Here is a 16,792-nt window from a genome sequence, read left to right as displayed (position 1 = left end):
ATTATTAACTTGGACACGTTCATACAGCTCATAAATGGCAGAGCCAGGGAGATGTGAAACATCTCACTTTTGTCTTTTTTTCTTAAGATTTATTTATTTATTTTAGAGAGAGAGAGTATGAGTGGGAGGGAGAGGGGGAGAGAGAGAATCTCAAGAGGCTCCCTGCTGAGCATGGAGCCTGACGTGGAGCTCGATCTCAGGACCCTGAGGTCATGACCTGAGCCAAAACCAAGAGTCGGACACTTAACTGTCAGCACCACCCAGGTGCCTAACTTTTGTCTTAACCATAAAGAAAACAGTATCTGAATGCAGGAACAAATGTCAACTAATACTCAGCCTTGGGACGCCTGGGGGGCTCAGCGGTTGGGTATCTGCTCGTGGCTCAGGGCGTGATCCTGAAGTCCCTCATCGGGCTCCCCCAGGGAGAGTCCTCCCTCTGTGTCTCTGCCTTTCTCTCTCTGTGTCTCTCATGAATAAATAAAATAAAATCTTAAAAAAAAAAACTCAGCCTTAATGTCATAGAGAGAAAGCACGCAGAGCATGCCTAACTAGAGAACAGATGCCCCATCTAAAGTTCGGCCACAAAGTAAAACAAAAGCCTGCATTTTTTGAGAAGCCAAACCTCTGGAGTTTTAGAAACAGCTAGATAGAGCCACCAAATTAATAAATAAACAGAGCCACCAAACAAAGCTGCCAAAAAGGAAAGAAAGCCACTAAATAAGAAAGAAGCCACCAAATACATACATATCCATCCATTCGTCCATCCATCCATCCATCCATCCATACATACATACATACATACATATATACTTAAAGCCACCAAAGTAGTTTCTACTGTATTTCTCTCTTATTTTTATCACCACTAACAAGGATGTCCCTTCCTTTGTCCAACACGTGCATGTGTCATGGTGTCACTCTGCTCCCATGTGCCTGGCTGCTCCATCCGCATTTACTGTGGTGCCCATGTCATTGCTCCAAGCTGAGTCCTGCGTCTTGGTGACATATCCCTGTGATTGAGCACTTTCTTAATCCCATCACAAAGAGCTGTTCTGGGCTCATCTTGTCCTTTGCCTGCCCGAGCCGTGTTCCTAATCATTTCTCCAAGGAGCTCTGGTTCTTCCTCGTGGGGAATGGTGTTTGAAACAAAGATCTAGACACTCGGTGTCCTCATTGCTTTTAGCTCCAGCCAGTGGGCTGACTTTGGGAGTCATACATAAGTGTGTGTGTGCGAGTACACATGGCATACCTATCTCCGTATATTTCTGCATCTGTTCATCTGTATAAATACCCTCCAGTTGTATTCCAGTGATAGGGCCTTCTTCTTTAACCTCAGTATTTTATTTATTTGCTCGAACCCCTTAAACGTACAAATCTTCTGCCCATAATTAGTCAGATTCTTGCTCCAGGACCTGTGGGCTCCCCTCTCCCAGCAGCCATGCCCCAGCCCAGGGGACAGGGAAAAGGGAAGAGAAGGGAGAGGTGAGAAGGGGAAGGACTGAATCTTGGCCCATTACTCTGCCGGGGGGAAGAACTGAGGGAAGGAGGGGCCGGATAGAATTTTAAACTTGAAAATAGTCAATTTCATCAATTTCTCTTTCTCTCTGTTTCTTTCCTGTCACCAGCTAAGTTCCTAAAAGTGATTGTAGTACTCTTTATGTAAGCCTTTTGTTTTATTTTTGACATTTGAATCTTTAATCCACCTGAAATGTAGTTGGGGGTGTTTTAGGATCTAATTGTACGTAATGTGTCCAAGTGGATAGCCGGGTACCCCAACATGGGTGTTCACTGGTCTTTCTTTCCCCTTCTGAGTTGCAATGCCATCTCCACTGGATTCTGTTTTACATCGTTCTTCTTCTGTATTCCTATGTTCCATTTGTCTGTTTCTTCCACTGTATGTCCGGTACTGGGACCTCACCTCACAGGCTCATTGTGAGCATTGCAGGAGAAAAGCATGTCAAATGATTAGTAATGGGTAAAAAGATGTGAAATGCACACAGTGGAATATTGCTCAGCCATAAGCAACAGTGAGACCTTGCCGTTTGCAACACATGGATGGGCCCTGAGGGTGTCCTGCCAAGTGTGACGTAAGTCTCACGAGAAAGACAAATACCGTGTGATCTTACTTATATGTGGAACCTCAGAGACAAAAACCAAGCACCTAGAAACAGAGAGCAGATTGATGGTTGCCAGAGGCAGGGGGTGGGGGAAGTGGGTGAAGAGGGATAAAAGGAACAAACTTCCAGTTACAAAATAAACTACTTATGAGGATGTGATGTGCAGCACGGTTAGTGCCGCCGTAGTGCATATTTGAAAGTTGCTAAGAAAATAAATCAAGTTCTCATCACAAGAAAAACATTTTGTAACCATGTATGGTCAGTCACCTAGGCTTACTGTGGTGATCATTTCACAATATAGACAAATATCTAATTGTGTTCTACACCTGATGCTGATGTAGTGTATGGTGATTACACCGCAGTAAGGAGGTTAGAGGCGGCCGTCTACTGCAGTCAGCACGTACTACGCATTGTTATCACCATCTCAGTGGAGAAGGAATCAGATATTGAAACAGTAGAAGAATAAACTGCAAAAGAAAAGTAAAAAGTATTGTAAGAAGTACTGGCATCTCTTTCCATAAAAACTCAGAACTTCTCATTTACAAAAATGAGAAACTATGCTTTGGGATGACAAGAACTCCTATTCCTTATAGTCAGATGAATTACTTTAAAAAACACAACCAAGGTTAGGCGGAGCTCGGTTATTTACACTTAGGTGCTGTAGGTTACATCCTAGGTCCCATAGCAGGGTTTGTCCAGCACCGTGGGTACCAGGCAGCGGCCTGCAGTCTAGCTGGGGAAACTGACATCTGAACAAATAAATATAAATATGAAAATGCTGACATACAGTATTTTCATTTGTCTTCCCTGATACGGAAATATTTTTTTTTAATTTATTCATGAGAGACACACAGAGAGAGAGAAGGAGAGAGAGAGAGAGAGGCAGAGACACAGGCAGCGGGAGAAGCAGGCTCCATGCAGGGAGCCCGATGCGGGACTCGATCCCGCGACTCCAGGATCAGGCCCTGGGCTGAAGGCGGTGCTAAACCGCTGAGCCCCCCCCCCCCCCCCCCACCTCCCCGGGCTGCCCTGATACGGAAATATTTATTTTGGAACTGCGCTGAGCCATTTCCCTAAACAAAGGATGGGAAGATGAGAATACCTAAATAGTGGTTTTTTAAAAAAAGATTTATTTATTTGCAAGAGTGAACGAGCACGCACGAGCGAGCGCGCAAGCATGGGGGGCGGGGCAGAGGAAGAGAGGGTCTCTAGCAGACTCTCTGCTGAGTGCAGAGCCCAGCACGGGCCAATCCTGCCACCCTGAGATCACGACCTGAGCTGAAACCAAGAGGCCGACGCTCCACTGAGCCACCCGGGTGCCCCTTAAATACTGTTTTGGGCCAGCTTCCCATGAACTGCATCTCTGGAGTACTTACGTGTCTCCCCCCACACCCAAATCCCTATGCATTGCCAATCTCGGAGATGGCAAAAAGGCACATTTTGGGAATGCTTCTTTAGTATATTTTCTGCTTTTAAAAACATCAACTCCATATAGTCCATGTTCAATCCTGAATAGTGAATGCGTATAACCCACATATTAGCAGAATAATGGCCATTTCTGTACCTTCCTCTAATATTTCCTCTGCTGCTTCTAGTTCTGTGACTAAAATCACATAAGTAATTTGTGTTTAAGATCAAAATAATGCATTTTAAAATCCTAAGAGTCTGTTCTCTGTATGTTCCACACCTATGACAGGATGATTTTTGAGCCATTCTCTTGTAAACGAGAAACACGGTATCAAGGGTACACCGCCAGCTGTGAAACCCCCATTCCAGTTTTTTGTTTGGTAACCATGTGAGAAATGCCAGTTACTGAAACTGGGGAGGGAGAGTGGCGTTCCCTGTAACCCTGGTTCGTGCGCAGAAAGGGCCGTCTGCGCCACCACGGTGCCGAGACCGGTGACCCTGTCTGTATGATGTCGACTTTTCAAGGTCAGTTGACACCAGCCCCAAGCCTCGGGCAGCAGCTGCCCCAGGACAGTGCTGTGGGAAGTGACACTACCGGCAGCAGCCGCCGGTCTGGATCCTGGGGCCGCCCGGTGGCACGGGCTCCCTGTGCGTGCGCAGTCACAGGTCTTATTTCTAGTACATGTTTTATTATACCTAATACGTACAGAGCATTTTATCCAGTGGAATTATGAAATTTTCAAAAATTAAAAGGCCAGAAAGAAGTACCAGTTGGGTTGGAACGAACATCGCGACACAGAGGTTACCTGTGGATCACATCTCCGCGCAGCTGGAGGCAGAGGAAGCCCTGACCTGCCCATCCTGACCACAGCGTAGCGGAGGTTCGGGGACCCTGCGTCCCCGGGAAGAGCCTGTACTCTAGGGCCAGTGACATTAAAGCATCACCCCCAGGAGGAGTGAGGCCAGGAGGGTGGGGATGACGGCCCTGCTGGGCAGGGTGGAGGCTGGCTTGGTCCCCGGGAAACCATGCCACAGTCCCTGCCCCTTTCCGTGCCTTCGGGACGTGGGCAAGATGCATGTCCCATGTGCTGGTGGGAGCGGCCTGGGCGCATCCAGGAGAGACACGCGGTGGGTCCTGTGCACCCGAGCAGTAGGCGGCGGCCTCAAGTGATCCTCCTCCCCCTTCTTCCCTCCTTCCTCCTCCCCCTCCCCTCCCTCCCCCTCCCCCCTCCTCCTCCCTCTCCATGTTCTTGTCTTCCCCCCTTCAGTCCCACCGGCTCAGTTTCCCTCTCTCCCTCTTCTGTTTCCCACTTTACCCCGAGGCTGGATTCTAGGTTTCCCAGTTCCTGTCCTTTGACTGGCCGGGGGCTGTGCTTTGCTCTTCCTTCAGGGGACCTGGCCCGGATCTAGCCTGATCCTGGGGTGCCTTCCAAGGGCCGCACCACCCTGGAATCGTACACAAGGCTGTGTGGAGAAGCTTCCATAGTTCTTCCAGTTTCAGAGGGTTTCCTGGGTTCTCTGGGTTGACGATGTCCTCGCTCCCAGATGACTCATTGGGCGGCTTCCATCTGCCCTTCGGGTGTCGGGGGAACTGTCTGCAGCAGGGTGGCCCTCAGGGGGGACGGAACTTCTCCATAGCAGTCTAAAGGGACTTGACTGTTCCCCAGCAATTCATTAATTATTACATTCCTGTGCGTGCCTCAGCATGGGAGGGTAAAAGCTTTGCTTTTAAAAACCGTAGTGCGCTTAGGCTTGTAACATGCAGTCTATAGTTATTTTCCATATTTCAAATATTTCTAACCAATGGTCGGCTCCATTTAAAACAACGTAGGTATTCTCATGTTAATTGTATTTTTTCCAACTCAGAAACAAAGGCATTCAGTGTTTTTGAGGCTGACTGTCCAGTGGAAGAACATTGTTTTTGGAATCAGTTATAAATTCATTAGAAAAATATGTCAGATTGATGGCATCTGGGGTTTCTTGTAAGGCTTTGAAGGCGGGCAGGTCAAGTATAACAAAACAGTAATGTAGACTTTTAACTATAGTTTTTTTCTAGTTGGTCAAGGAGCCCAAGTTATTTTCTGGACTAGAATCCTCATTCCCGTGAATCGTCTTGATAGCCTGGGGAGTCGCGCCTCCCGCGGTGCCAGGGCCTCCGCACCTGGCGGGTGTCAGGGGCTAGAGCAGAAACGTTCTCCTTGGAATTGGCTGCTGCGTTCGTCTCTGCACTGATAACTCTGGCCTCAAAAACAAAATGCCCGTTTCTGAGGGTCTTAATTCTCCTGGGATGTCATCAAATCTAAGTAACCAACGCGAACCCCTCACTCCCACTTTTTAAAAAAATGCTGATGATCGACCGTGGCTCAGAGTGCGGGGCTGAGCCAGCAGAGCGTCGTCACAGGGCCGGTGTGGGTGTGATGGTGAGCGGGCACGGAGGTCCTGGTGTGTGCGCGTGCGTGTGTGTGTGCATGCGTGTGCGTGTGCATGTGTGCTACGTGCAGTCCGGGTGAACAGGCCCCGGCCGAGGGCAGTTTCTGCCTTGGGATGCCCCCATGTTCACGTGGAGCCCCTCTCTAGCCTCGAGGGTGAATGTGTCTTCTGCGTCTTAGTGATGAAGGCAATGTCAGGCCGGTGTCAGGCCGCGGTTTGCGGCGGTGGAGAAAGGAGGCGGCGGGCGCCCCGCGGGGCAGGTGCAGGCCCGCGCCCCATTCCCCACCCCCGGCGCCCAGCAAGGCTATGTCTGGGCCCCTCCGGGGCTAAGGCGTGAGCTCCGGCGCCTTCCCTGTCGCTCCTCGGAAGAGGAGCCCGCGGTCAGGCCTAGGTGCTCAGCTCACCGTTTTGCTTTGCTTCCCCTCCAGGGGTGCGGGTGCTGGTGCGGGTGCGGCTGACGCTCTGCTTACAGGAGAGCTGAGCCCTGGGGGATAGACGGGCGCCGAGCTCTTCCAGTGAGCACAGTCTGGGGAGCAGGACAGTGGCTGCTGCAGCGCCCCGACGGCCCTGTCTGTCCTGGGGATGGAGGCGGTCCAGTGTACAGCGTTTGCAGATTTGTCTGGGGGGAGAGGGGGCTCCGGGGGACCCTCGGGGCGGGGGCTGCGGGGGAGGTTTGCAGACACGGGGTCGGGGGGCCTCTGCCCATCGCACTCCTTTAACTCGGGAGCTGACACAAGGCCAAACAAACAACTCGACAGCAGTGGACAAATTCTGGCTTCTTTGTCCCCGCCCTTCCTGCGTTAGGGCGAGCACAGCAGCCCCCGAAGAGCCCCGTCGGGACCAGGAGCCCCAGGACCTGCTCACCTCCACCGTCCTCTGCTGTTCCACGGAAAGGAGGCGAAAGGAGCTAACTAACGGTTGGCTTCGGTGCTGGAGGCGAGGTAAGGGAGACCCGCGGCGGAGGGTGCCTTGCGGCATTCTCGGTCGTCGGAAAGGCCTCTCAGATGCCCTTTCTTCAGTTTTCTAACTAAAGGAAAAGCTGTGTCACCCTTCCTAACAATATATACAGAAGTATTGGACGCTCTGGACTCTTGGGAAAGCAGCAGGTTTTAGCCAACCCTGTCTCACCCTTTGCAAGACTGGCACGTGCAGGTGGCCACTAGGTGCCGGCAGGTGGGTGCCCAGCGCGGGCTGCCTCTGTTGGCCAAGTCTTCGTTACCGACACCAGGCCGGTCGGAGTTTCGCCGTTAACCTTGCTTTGTTGCCGAGTGCTTTCCATGCTCAATGGAACAAAATGTAAAGAATGAACTAGCTTAATTTTGTAGTGTGAAATGCTTCCTTTTTAAATCTCAGAAGACCTTTACTCCCCGCCTCTTGAAGATCTTTGGACTCTCCCAGGTTGTGCGTAATGCTAAGAATACCGTCATTTATACGCTGTAAGGGAATGTGATTTGAACGCTTCCTACCTAATGCGACTGGTATTTTTCCCCAATTACGGGAGAGGCAGACCATCACTCTCCAGTTTCAAAAACAGAATGCAGCTGGCTTCAGGAGGGCTGAGCTAACAGAACATTTAATATTTTGAAAAATAGGTCCTGGGGGGAAAAGACTTTTCTGTACAAAAAGATACTAAATTATTTAGCTTGGCAGCTCCAGGGTGTGAATATTTTGTGCACCATGACTGTCATTTATTTTTTATTGAGTTCAAATGGAAACATTGCAAACCTTACTCCGACGTGCAGTCCGTTATGAGATCTCATCAGACCCCTGGCTGCAGCTGCCAGCGCGTCCCTGTGATCCACATAGGCGCATTCCACTCTGAGGGGATCAGTACTTAATTTTCAAAATTCTCAGCAAATAGCAAAGCTGCAGCCAGAAATTCCTGCTCTGACACTCCTTCCGGGCCAGATGAAGCTAATAATTCCCGGCTGTGTTGCTGTCATTCATTACTAATCCAGGTATGGCTGCTCACTGGTTTTAATTTTCTTTTTCTGAACCCAAAGGCAGTGTTTGCCTTTTCCCATGAGAAGGCAGAGAGGACATGCCCGAGATTCCGGCGCCTGGAGGGGGGCCTTCCCTGCCCGGATGCCCGGGCTTTGCTGCGGGTGTGAGCTTGCACCTACACTCCCAGCGGTGCAGGGCCGGCGGGCGCCTGGGCCTTTGAGAAAAAGAGCGCTGTTAGGGATTTGCCCCTAACTTTTTAAAGCTGGTGTCATAGGAAGAAGCTCTTTCTTACCACATGGTATCAACTGATGCCACTTGTAGTTTGGGGACAGAATGTTGAATTGGATGGATAGCACGTTTTAATGTTTATTACAAGTCTTGTTATAAAAATAATAGAACTTTGGGAAACATTCAAAATGTTCTCGCCACGTAACATTCTGTTAAAATCAGATCAGGGTGTATTGATCTCATGTTTTAAACTGTATTAATGGATACTTAAAAACGGTGTGTGTAGGATAAAAAACGTGGAATTTGGAATTAGGCAGTTTTGGCTTTGTCTCAGCTGGCTCTGGGACTTTAAGCCAGTGGTGTAAGATCTCTGAGTCTTAGTCTTTTTATCTGTAAAAAAGCACAACAGCATAAAAGAGGGTCAATGGTCTGGTAGAAACAGAGTGCCTCGGGCATACTTGGTGCTCAGCAAATGGTACAGTATATATTGATTAAGAATAATCCACCTGCCTACCTACTTGCCTATCTATGTTTATCTTATAGATCTTTTTTTGTCCTCTCCCCTTTTTAAAAATCCAGCTGTGTTCTGGGGGGTGCAGGGTGACTCAGCCATTTAAGCATCTGACTCGGTTTTAGCTCAGGTCACGATCTCGGGGTCGTGAGAGTGAGCCCCACGTCGGGCTCTGTACTCAGTGTGGATTTGGCTTGGGATTCTCGCCCTCTCTCTCCCTCCCCCTACTTGTGCCCGTGTGTGAGCTCTCTCATTCTCTCTCTCTCTCTCTCTCTCTCTCTCTCTCTCTCTCTCAAAATAAAAACAAATAAGGCCCCTGGGTGGCTCAGTTAGTTAAGCATCTGCCTTCGGCTCAGGTTGTGACCCCAGGGTCCTGGGATCGAGTCCTGAGTCGGGCTCCCTGCATGGAGCCTGCTTCTCCCTCTGCCTGTGTCTCTGCCTCTCTCTCTGTGTGTGTCTCTCATGAATAAATAAATAAAATCTTCAAAAATAAATAAAACTTAAAAGTCAGAACAAACAAAACACTACAGTTAATCCACTCATGAATGTAGCCATTCGGTTGACAGTAAAGACCATAAATGTCACACAGTGAACAGAGATGAACAGAACATAGATCCATGTCCTACCTTTGAGGACATCCCTGGCTTGAAAGGGTTGCTCAGCCTTTCAGAAAAACAAAATATAAAATTATCTTTTTTTTTTAAGATTCTATTTTTTTAAGTAATCCGTACAGCCAATGTGGGGCTCGAACTCACACCCCGAACGTCAAGAGCCATATGCTCTACCGACTGAGCCAACCAGGCGCCCCTAAAGTCATCTTATTACCACTCTCTTTTAATGCGGCCACAATGCCTCACAAGGAAAACATACTGTGAAGGACGTGAACATTTCCTTGCTATAGTAGAAGGGAAAACCTACTATAAACTACTATAAACTATCTACTATAACGAGTAGATCTATTATAAACATTCCTAAAAATAAATAAATCTACCTCTTGAGAAGCAGAATCTTTGCTTTAAAAATATTTTTGTTGTAACATGATCTATATTAGGATAATGTTAGCAGAGAACTCAGGATGTGTGGCTTTCCTAATACCAAGTGTTGTTGATAAGCATCAGGCGAATCATCCTGTGGTGTGTGAACTTGGAAAGAACAGTAGGGTGACGACCAGGGCCTACAGGTGACGGGACTGGGCGACGTCTGGGGAGCAGGGGCCCGCAGGTGTTCGCTGGAAGTCGAGAGAGCAAGAGGCAGGCGTGGACACCCCCAAAGGACCCCTGACGAAGTGCGCTCGAGTCACTAACGCTTGGGGAGCCGCCCTGACTTCATCACCACGCTGAATTTTTCAGAGACTGAGCACACAGCCGCGACGATCCCAGGGAGGGGAACTCCCATTGGACGCCCCGGACGGCTGCGTGCACAGGACAGACTCCCCGGGACCAACGGGGCGCCCGTGTGGCAGGACTCCCCGTGCAGCACACGCAGACGGGCCCCGCAGGCCTGTGACCCCGACGAGCCCCGGCTCACAGTGCCGGCCTGAGTGCAGTGGCCGGGACCCCGGTCCTCACACGTTTATCCAGGATGCCAAATGTTTTCATAGTTTAAAGGTCAACAGAATACAGCTAGATTTTTAAAGAGATTTTAATGATTTTAAAAAAGATTTTACTTATTTCTTCATGGGAGACAGAGAAAGAGAGAGAGAGAGATGGGGAGGGAGAGGGACGGAGGGAGGAGCAGCCTCCCCACGGGGCAGGAAGCCCCATGCGGGACTCGATCCCAGGACCCCAAGATCACAACCCGAGCTGAAGGCAGATGCCCACCCGCTCAGCCCCCCCAGAGGCCCCTATAACTTTTATTTTGGACCTAATTTCGAACTGGGAGCCCCGGGAACTCCTGGGTCCCCTTCCAGTGTGCCAGGCGCCGTTTGTGACCGTGATCAGCGCCGTGGGCTACCCTGCAGTCCGGGTCTGTACCGCTGCTGCTCTCCTGTCCACCGTCCGGCCCAGGCCACATGCTCAACGTAAGTTCGTGTCCTCCTTTAATTAAATGTAGGGCGGCTCTTGAGTCCTTTACTTTCTTGATCTTAATCAGCGTATTTTGAAGAGCAGAGATCAACTATTTTGTTGGACAGCCTCAGCTTGGGTTTGTCTACTGTGTCCTGGTGAGAGTGAGGTTTGCTAGTTTGGGCAGGAAAGGGGACGGGGTGTCGTGCCCTCCCCGGAGCTCACGCCGGCAGGTACACGATAGGAGTACAGATGCCACGCTCTCCCAGTCGGTTAGGCCGTGTCGCCCGGTTTCTCCACTGTAAAGTCACTGTTTTCCCTTTGTGACTAATACATAATTTGTGGGGAGATGCTTCGAGACTGTAAATATCTTGTTCCTCAGCAAACTTTCACTCGATGGCTGTAGCCTTCATCCTCCTGCGTCCCATATTTATTGGTCAAGAAAGAGCTTCCCTGTCTTCATTTTTAAAACTCCTGTTATTAGTTCAAGCTCACAGATTCTTACTTTATTCAAGGAATTATATTCGTCACCATCATTAATTGTTTTGATGCCGGAGTTCTGCCAGCACTGGTCTCCGGGAGTCTTTACCTACTCACTGCTCCCCTGGCCTTGGGGTAGGTCTCCGCCATTTTTTGAGAAATTCTTACTTTCTGGTGAAACAAGATGTTCCAAGATCTTCATGCACCTTCTTTGGCACAGCCCTAGACTCTGCCTTGATTGCTCTGTGTGGAGAATGGTATTTTACAAGCAAGATCTGGGTGTTTGGTGTGCACGCGGGTACTAATACGCTGTTAGCTCTAGACCCTGTTCGTGTCGGGCTCTCAGGCTGAGCCAGGGAATACGTGTCTGTGCGTGAGTGTGCCCGTCCATGCCCAGCGGGCCGTCCACAGCACCCCCTTCCCATCTAGCCGCCCAGGATTCACTCCAGTGTTGTCATGCTTGGGACCCCACAGGGAGGAGCCTCGCTCCGCGCTGCTGTTGGAGCCCCTGCCACCATGTCCAAGCCTTGGTCCTGGGTGTAAATCCACGGCTTCAGGATTTGGGTGAACCAGTGAGTAAATATAATAGTTGTGGTGTCCTCTCCGTATGTATCCTCACAGCTGTGACCAATATCTGGCGAGAGGCGGATGTTAAATAAAATTTTGTTGAACGTGTAGTTCTTTCCTCTCTAATATCCTCCTATTTTTTTTAGATTTATTTATTTATTTATGATAGACAGAGAGAGAGAGAGAGAGAGGCAGAGACACAGGCAGAGGGAGAAGCAGGCTCCATGCCAGGAGCCCGACGCAGGACTCGATCCCGGGACTCTAGGATCGTGCCCTGGGCCAAAGGAAGGCGCTAAACCGCTGCGCCACCCAGGGATCCCCTTATCTTCCTATTTTATTTTCAAACCAGATAAGATAGGATTCCATATAATGGGTTCATATATATCCATGTGATGATTCCTGTTTTTTTTTTTTAATTTGTTTATTTTTATCTTTAAGACTTATTTAGTTAGAGTGAGCACAAGTGGGAGGGGCAGGGGGAGAGGGAAATAGAATGTGCAGTCGACCGTGAGCCGTGGGCCGCGCGCAGCACGGGGCTGTGTCTCATCACCCAGAGATCATGACCTGAGCTGAAACCAGCAGTTGGACACTTAACTGGCTGCACCACCCAGGCACCTCAAGTGCTCTTGTTTTTTGCCATTTAAAGCTAAAATCCAGAGAAATTAATCAATAGGAATAGTCATTTTCCAGTAAGAGAAAGTCATACATAAAAATAAAATTACTGTTCATTTGTCTGAAAAAAAAAAAAAACACCTCAGGTTTGGGCAGCACCATTGAAAAGGTTTCCATTTTTCTAATTACAGAAATTGTAGCTTGCAGAGTCTGGCACATTTTTCACATTTGTAAGCTCTGGCGACGTGAAAGAAGTTCTTCATCTGAATTCTGTTCTTACACCCCCGCTGTCAGACAGAAGGAATTTCCATGTCCCTGCTGCTTGTTATTAAGCTGCTATGAGAAAGAATGCTTGAAGATAACTTGGGAGCAAGTGATTAGAAATTCCTGACAACCTTCAGACTCCTTGCCAGTTGTATTAACCATGAGTAATCTGGGGGAAAACAGTAGGGTTTCATTCACCTATGCCCTCGAAGGTTGTAGATTTACAGTTTAGGACAGCCGTTAATCATGTTCTCTCTCAAAGTGGATTTTTTTTCTAAACCTCAGGAAATGTCTATTTTTCTCTTGATATAATTAAAACCAACAACTCCTTGCTCGCGGACTCTTACTTTATCCCTAGAAACTTGTTTGAAAAACTCCTTTATCCTTTTCTGTGTTTGCTTTTTCTGTTTACCTGAAGGATATTAAACCTCTCATATGCATTGTAACTTCAGGACAGCACGCGACGTGATTTCTAGTGAGTCATCCTAGCAGAAACCAGGAAGGAAACAAGGGGGTTAGCTTTGTGTTTGGGAAGGTTCTTCCTACAGCTGGCTGGGAATTGATTATTTTTTGTTTTAAAGAAGTTTTCTTCCAACAGGGTCTCTGTGACCCTTTACAGAAACACTTTGTCCTCCTGCTTAAACAGAGGGAGTGCCAGGAGTCTGCATCTTTTAAAACTAACAAAAGTCAAGACACTTAAAGACTTATGTTAAAGTCTCCTTATTTAAAGAAAAATTAAGTACTTTACAGAGTGTTTTCTAAGATTAGATTTTGGAAGTAAGGTTTCTTGGGTTTGTTTTCTTAATTTGAGAGAGCGAGAAAGAGCGTGCATGCGAGCCGGGGGGAGGCAGAAGGGGAGAAGGCGGCTCCACGCGGAATGGGGAGCCTGTCGCAGGACTCGATCTCACGACCCTGAGATCACAACCTGAGTGGAAACCAGGAGTCGGACGTTCAGTCTGCTGAGCCCCCCGGCGCCCCTGGATTTCTGTGTCTGTGTAAATTTACAAAGCTGAAATCCCAAAAATTGTTGTTTCAGGGATACTTGGAGGAGGTTAAAGTCGGGGGAGCAGAGGGGCAGCGGGGGTCTCTCCAGGCTGTTGGCGCCCTCGCTCTCAGGCACGCCCTCCGCTCTGTGAGCCGCGGCTTTGGCTTCACCCCCTTCCCTCACAGGAGGACGGGGCCTGAGAGGTGCCTGGGGCTGGGTTGCACTTCCTCTGTTTCGTGTGTTTCTGAGTGAGACAAACCTCAAGCACATGAAGCTGCAGGTACGTTTTCATTTCATGAGCTAAAGGATATGCGTGGATGTGAAGTAACTTGGGTCACCCTTTCCTGTAACTTTGCAGCGAGCCAAGTCTCTCCGCCAATTGAACTAGACACTTACTTTCTTTTCAGTTTTCAAGAATCGCAAACGGGCAGCTGGTGGCTCAGTCGTTTGGGCACGAGGCTCTTGATTCTGGCTCAGGTCGTGATCTCGGGTTTGTGAGGCTGAGCCCGGGGGTCGGGGGGCTTGGTGCTGGGCGTGGAGCCTGCCCAGGACTGTCTCAGCCCCCACCCCCCACTCGTGTACTTGCGCCCTCTCAAACAACAACAAAAACAACACAGCGGAATATTGGTAAAAAATGACACATGAATCTTTTAACAGAAATATATTAAATTTAACTGAGTCAAGTCCAATTCTAGAGAGGGCCAGTTTGAATTAGAAAACAGTGTGGAGGGGCCCCTGGGGGGCTCAGCGGGCGAGCGTCTGCCTTCAACTCAGGTGACCCCAGGGTCCCGGGATCGATTCCTGCTTGGGCTCCCTGCAGGGAGCCTGCTTCTCCCCCTGCCTGTGTCTCTGCCTCTCTCTGTGTATCTCCCATGAATAAATAAATAAAAGCTAAAAAAAAAAAAAAAAAAAAGAAAAGAATGCAGTGTGCAGAACTGTAGGTGTGTGCCGTGTGCTGTCCCAGCGGTGGGGGGCCTGGTGTCCTCCCCACAGCTGTAGACCTGGAACAGTGCAGTGTCTGCCCGGCACACTGCACACGCTTGATGAAGACCCATTTAATGAGTGAGTCAACCCTACAGCTCTGGGGGTATTTTTTAATTTTGTAAGTGAAGCAACTTAACCTGGAAACTGAATGGCTGAGGTGGAAATAGAGCCAGGTTCCTAATAGCCATTCAACACTTACCACATTGTTTTAAAATTAATTTTAGTATTTTCAAGATCTGTAACCATTCGAACTGAGCCAAACATAAAATAATGTGAGATTTTTAGTCATGCTGCTTCAATAAAATGACCATTGTAGTTATGATTGGCATATAAGTCATAAATAGGTAATTATAATGTTCTTATAGAAGTACATACACAGTTTGCATTCTTTTTTTTTTTTTTAAGATTTTATTTATTTATTCATAAGAGACAGAGAGAGAGAGAGAGAGAGAGAGGCAGAGACCCAGGCAGAGGGAGAAGCAGGCTCCGTGTAGGGAGCTCGATGTTGGACTCAATCCCGGGACCCCGGGGTCATGACCTGGGCTGAAGGCAGATGCTCAACCGCTGAGCCACCCAGGCGTCCCCATGGTTTGCTTTCTTGAGCGGTTAAAATATTTTTTATTTAATATTGTTTGCACTGTTAGTTTGTGAGCAAACCCTTTGTGGGAGTTACATAGAGGTTCTTTTAGTGAATTGTGCTCTCTGGGGTGTCGTAAGGCCAGCGTTCGCTGAACAGTGTAGGATCCTTGATTTCGGTGTGAAAGGACCAGAGTTATCTAGTTGAAGCGACTCATTATTTAGAGGCGGAAATGGGTCTCCAAGTAATGATGTAGCTTCTCGGGGTCACACTGGCCTTTCATGTCGACACTGGAGAGAGAGCCTGGGCTATCCGGCCCTCTGTCCAGGTGTCTCCCTTGTAACCAGGCTTCGCAGCAAGTTGTAGCGAGTTGGCATCTTGCGGTGCAGACTTACCTGGGCCGCACGTTCAACACGTTGGGGTCGGGGGCGCGGAGGGCAGCCTTCCCCCGTCCGGATGCATTTAGAGAGCGGTGCTCCTGCCCTGCCTCGCGCTCTCGGGGTGTTTGGTGCCGAAGCGGCTGCAGGGGAGGCCCAGGTCGGTGAGGGCGGGGAGACGATGGAGGGTGGAGGCCGTTGTGTGGCGTCTGGGCCCTGTCCTTGCATCTCTGCCGGGCGGTGGCGCCAGGATTCTGGGGACAAAGGCCAGGAAAGTGAGAAGCTCCCGGACGTGGATGCGGGTGCAGAGCCAGGCTCTGGCCTTTGCCGTGTCCTGGAGCGCAGAGTGGGGTCTGGACACCGTGTCCCTTGTTCGTCCTTATACTGTTTGATTTGTTTCAAGAAGCATCTATTGCTTTTGTTATTCAAAAGGCCTAATTAAAAATTCAAATCAATCTGTAGCTTTGTTATTTATGATTTTTTAAAGCAATCTGGGCTCCTCGAGGCCCCTGGGGGGCTCAGTCGGTTGATGTCAGCTCCGGTCCTGGGCTCGGGGTGACGAGCCTGAGCCCCGCGTGGGCCTGGGCAGGGAGCCCTCGTGAGATTCCCTCCCTCCTCTCCGTGCCAGCCTGGCCCCGCAGCTCCTGTGCACACCCGCGCGCTCTCTTGCTCAAAAATAAATAAATAACCGCGATGCTTCATGAATTCGTGTGTCATCTGTGCGCAGGGCCACGTGATCTTTTCCATATTGTTCCAATTTTAGCGTATGAGCTGCTGAAGCAAGCACCGATGTCGTTGGTAGTGGTTTTTTGTTTGTTTTTTTAATGAACTTGTAACAGCGAGGTCAGGCAGTAGGATTTCCCATAGAAGGAAAACACGGATTACTTGGCTACCAGTTGGTCTGTTTGGATGCCTTCAATTGCACTGAAATTCTTCAGTAATAACACACAGAAAGGAACATCTTGAGGATAATTTTCAGATGTGCTTTCCCTAAGATCAAATTTTTCAAATGCTTATATTCGTCATTCACATAATTTTAAACATTTCCGCATACTTCACTTCATAATCTTTTACATTTAGCAGTAAACTGATTAAATTAGTGTATTTACCAATGAAAGATGAATTTTCTTTTTTTAAAGATTTTACTTATTTATTCATGAGAGACACAGAGAGAGACAGAGAGGCAGAGACACAGGCAGAGGGAGAAGCAGGCTCCACGCAGGGAGCCCGATGCGGGACTCGATCCCGAGTCTCCAGGGTCTGGCCCTGGGCCAAAGGCAGGAGCTGAACCGCTGAGCCACCCGGGCTG

The 16,792-nt window shown here is 48.9% G+C and overlaps 1 protein-coding gene and 1 non-coding gene across 2 annotated transcripts in view; one reads left to right on the top strand and one right to left on the bottom strand.

Moving 5' to 3' along the window:
* DISP1 (dispatched RND transporter family member 1) overlaps positions 1-16,792 on the top strand; it is a 140,615-nt gene that overhangs the window by 37,046 nt on the left and 86,777 nt on the right. The window contains exon 3 of the mRNA XM_049106906.1: positions 6,756-6,892. Within this exon, the coding sequence (XP_048962863.1) occupies positions 6,756-6,892 (137 nt within the window). The remainder of the gene's footprint in view (positions 1-6,755; positions 6,893-16,792) is intronic.
* Positions 16,166-16,270, bottom strand: LOC112643285 (U6 spliceosomal RNA). Its single transcript, XR_003125757.1, has one exon. It is a non-coding gene; the product is annotated as a U6 spliceosomal RNA (small nuclear RNA).

Source organism: Canis lupus, chromosome 38 (genome assembly GCF_003254725.2).
Source record: "Canis lupus dingo isolate Sandy chromosome 38, ASM325472v2, whole genome shotgun sequence".
Classification (NCBI taxonomy): Eukaryota; Metazoa; Chordata; class Mammalia; order Carnivora; family Canidae; genus Canis; species Canis lupus.
Note: the sequence above shows the minus strand (reverse complement) of the source record. Positions and strands in the feature narration are given on the sequence as shown.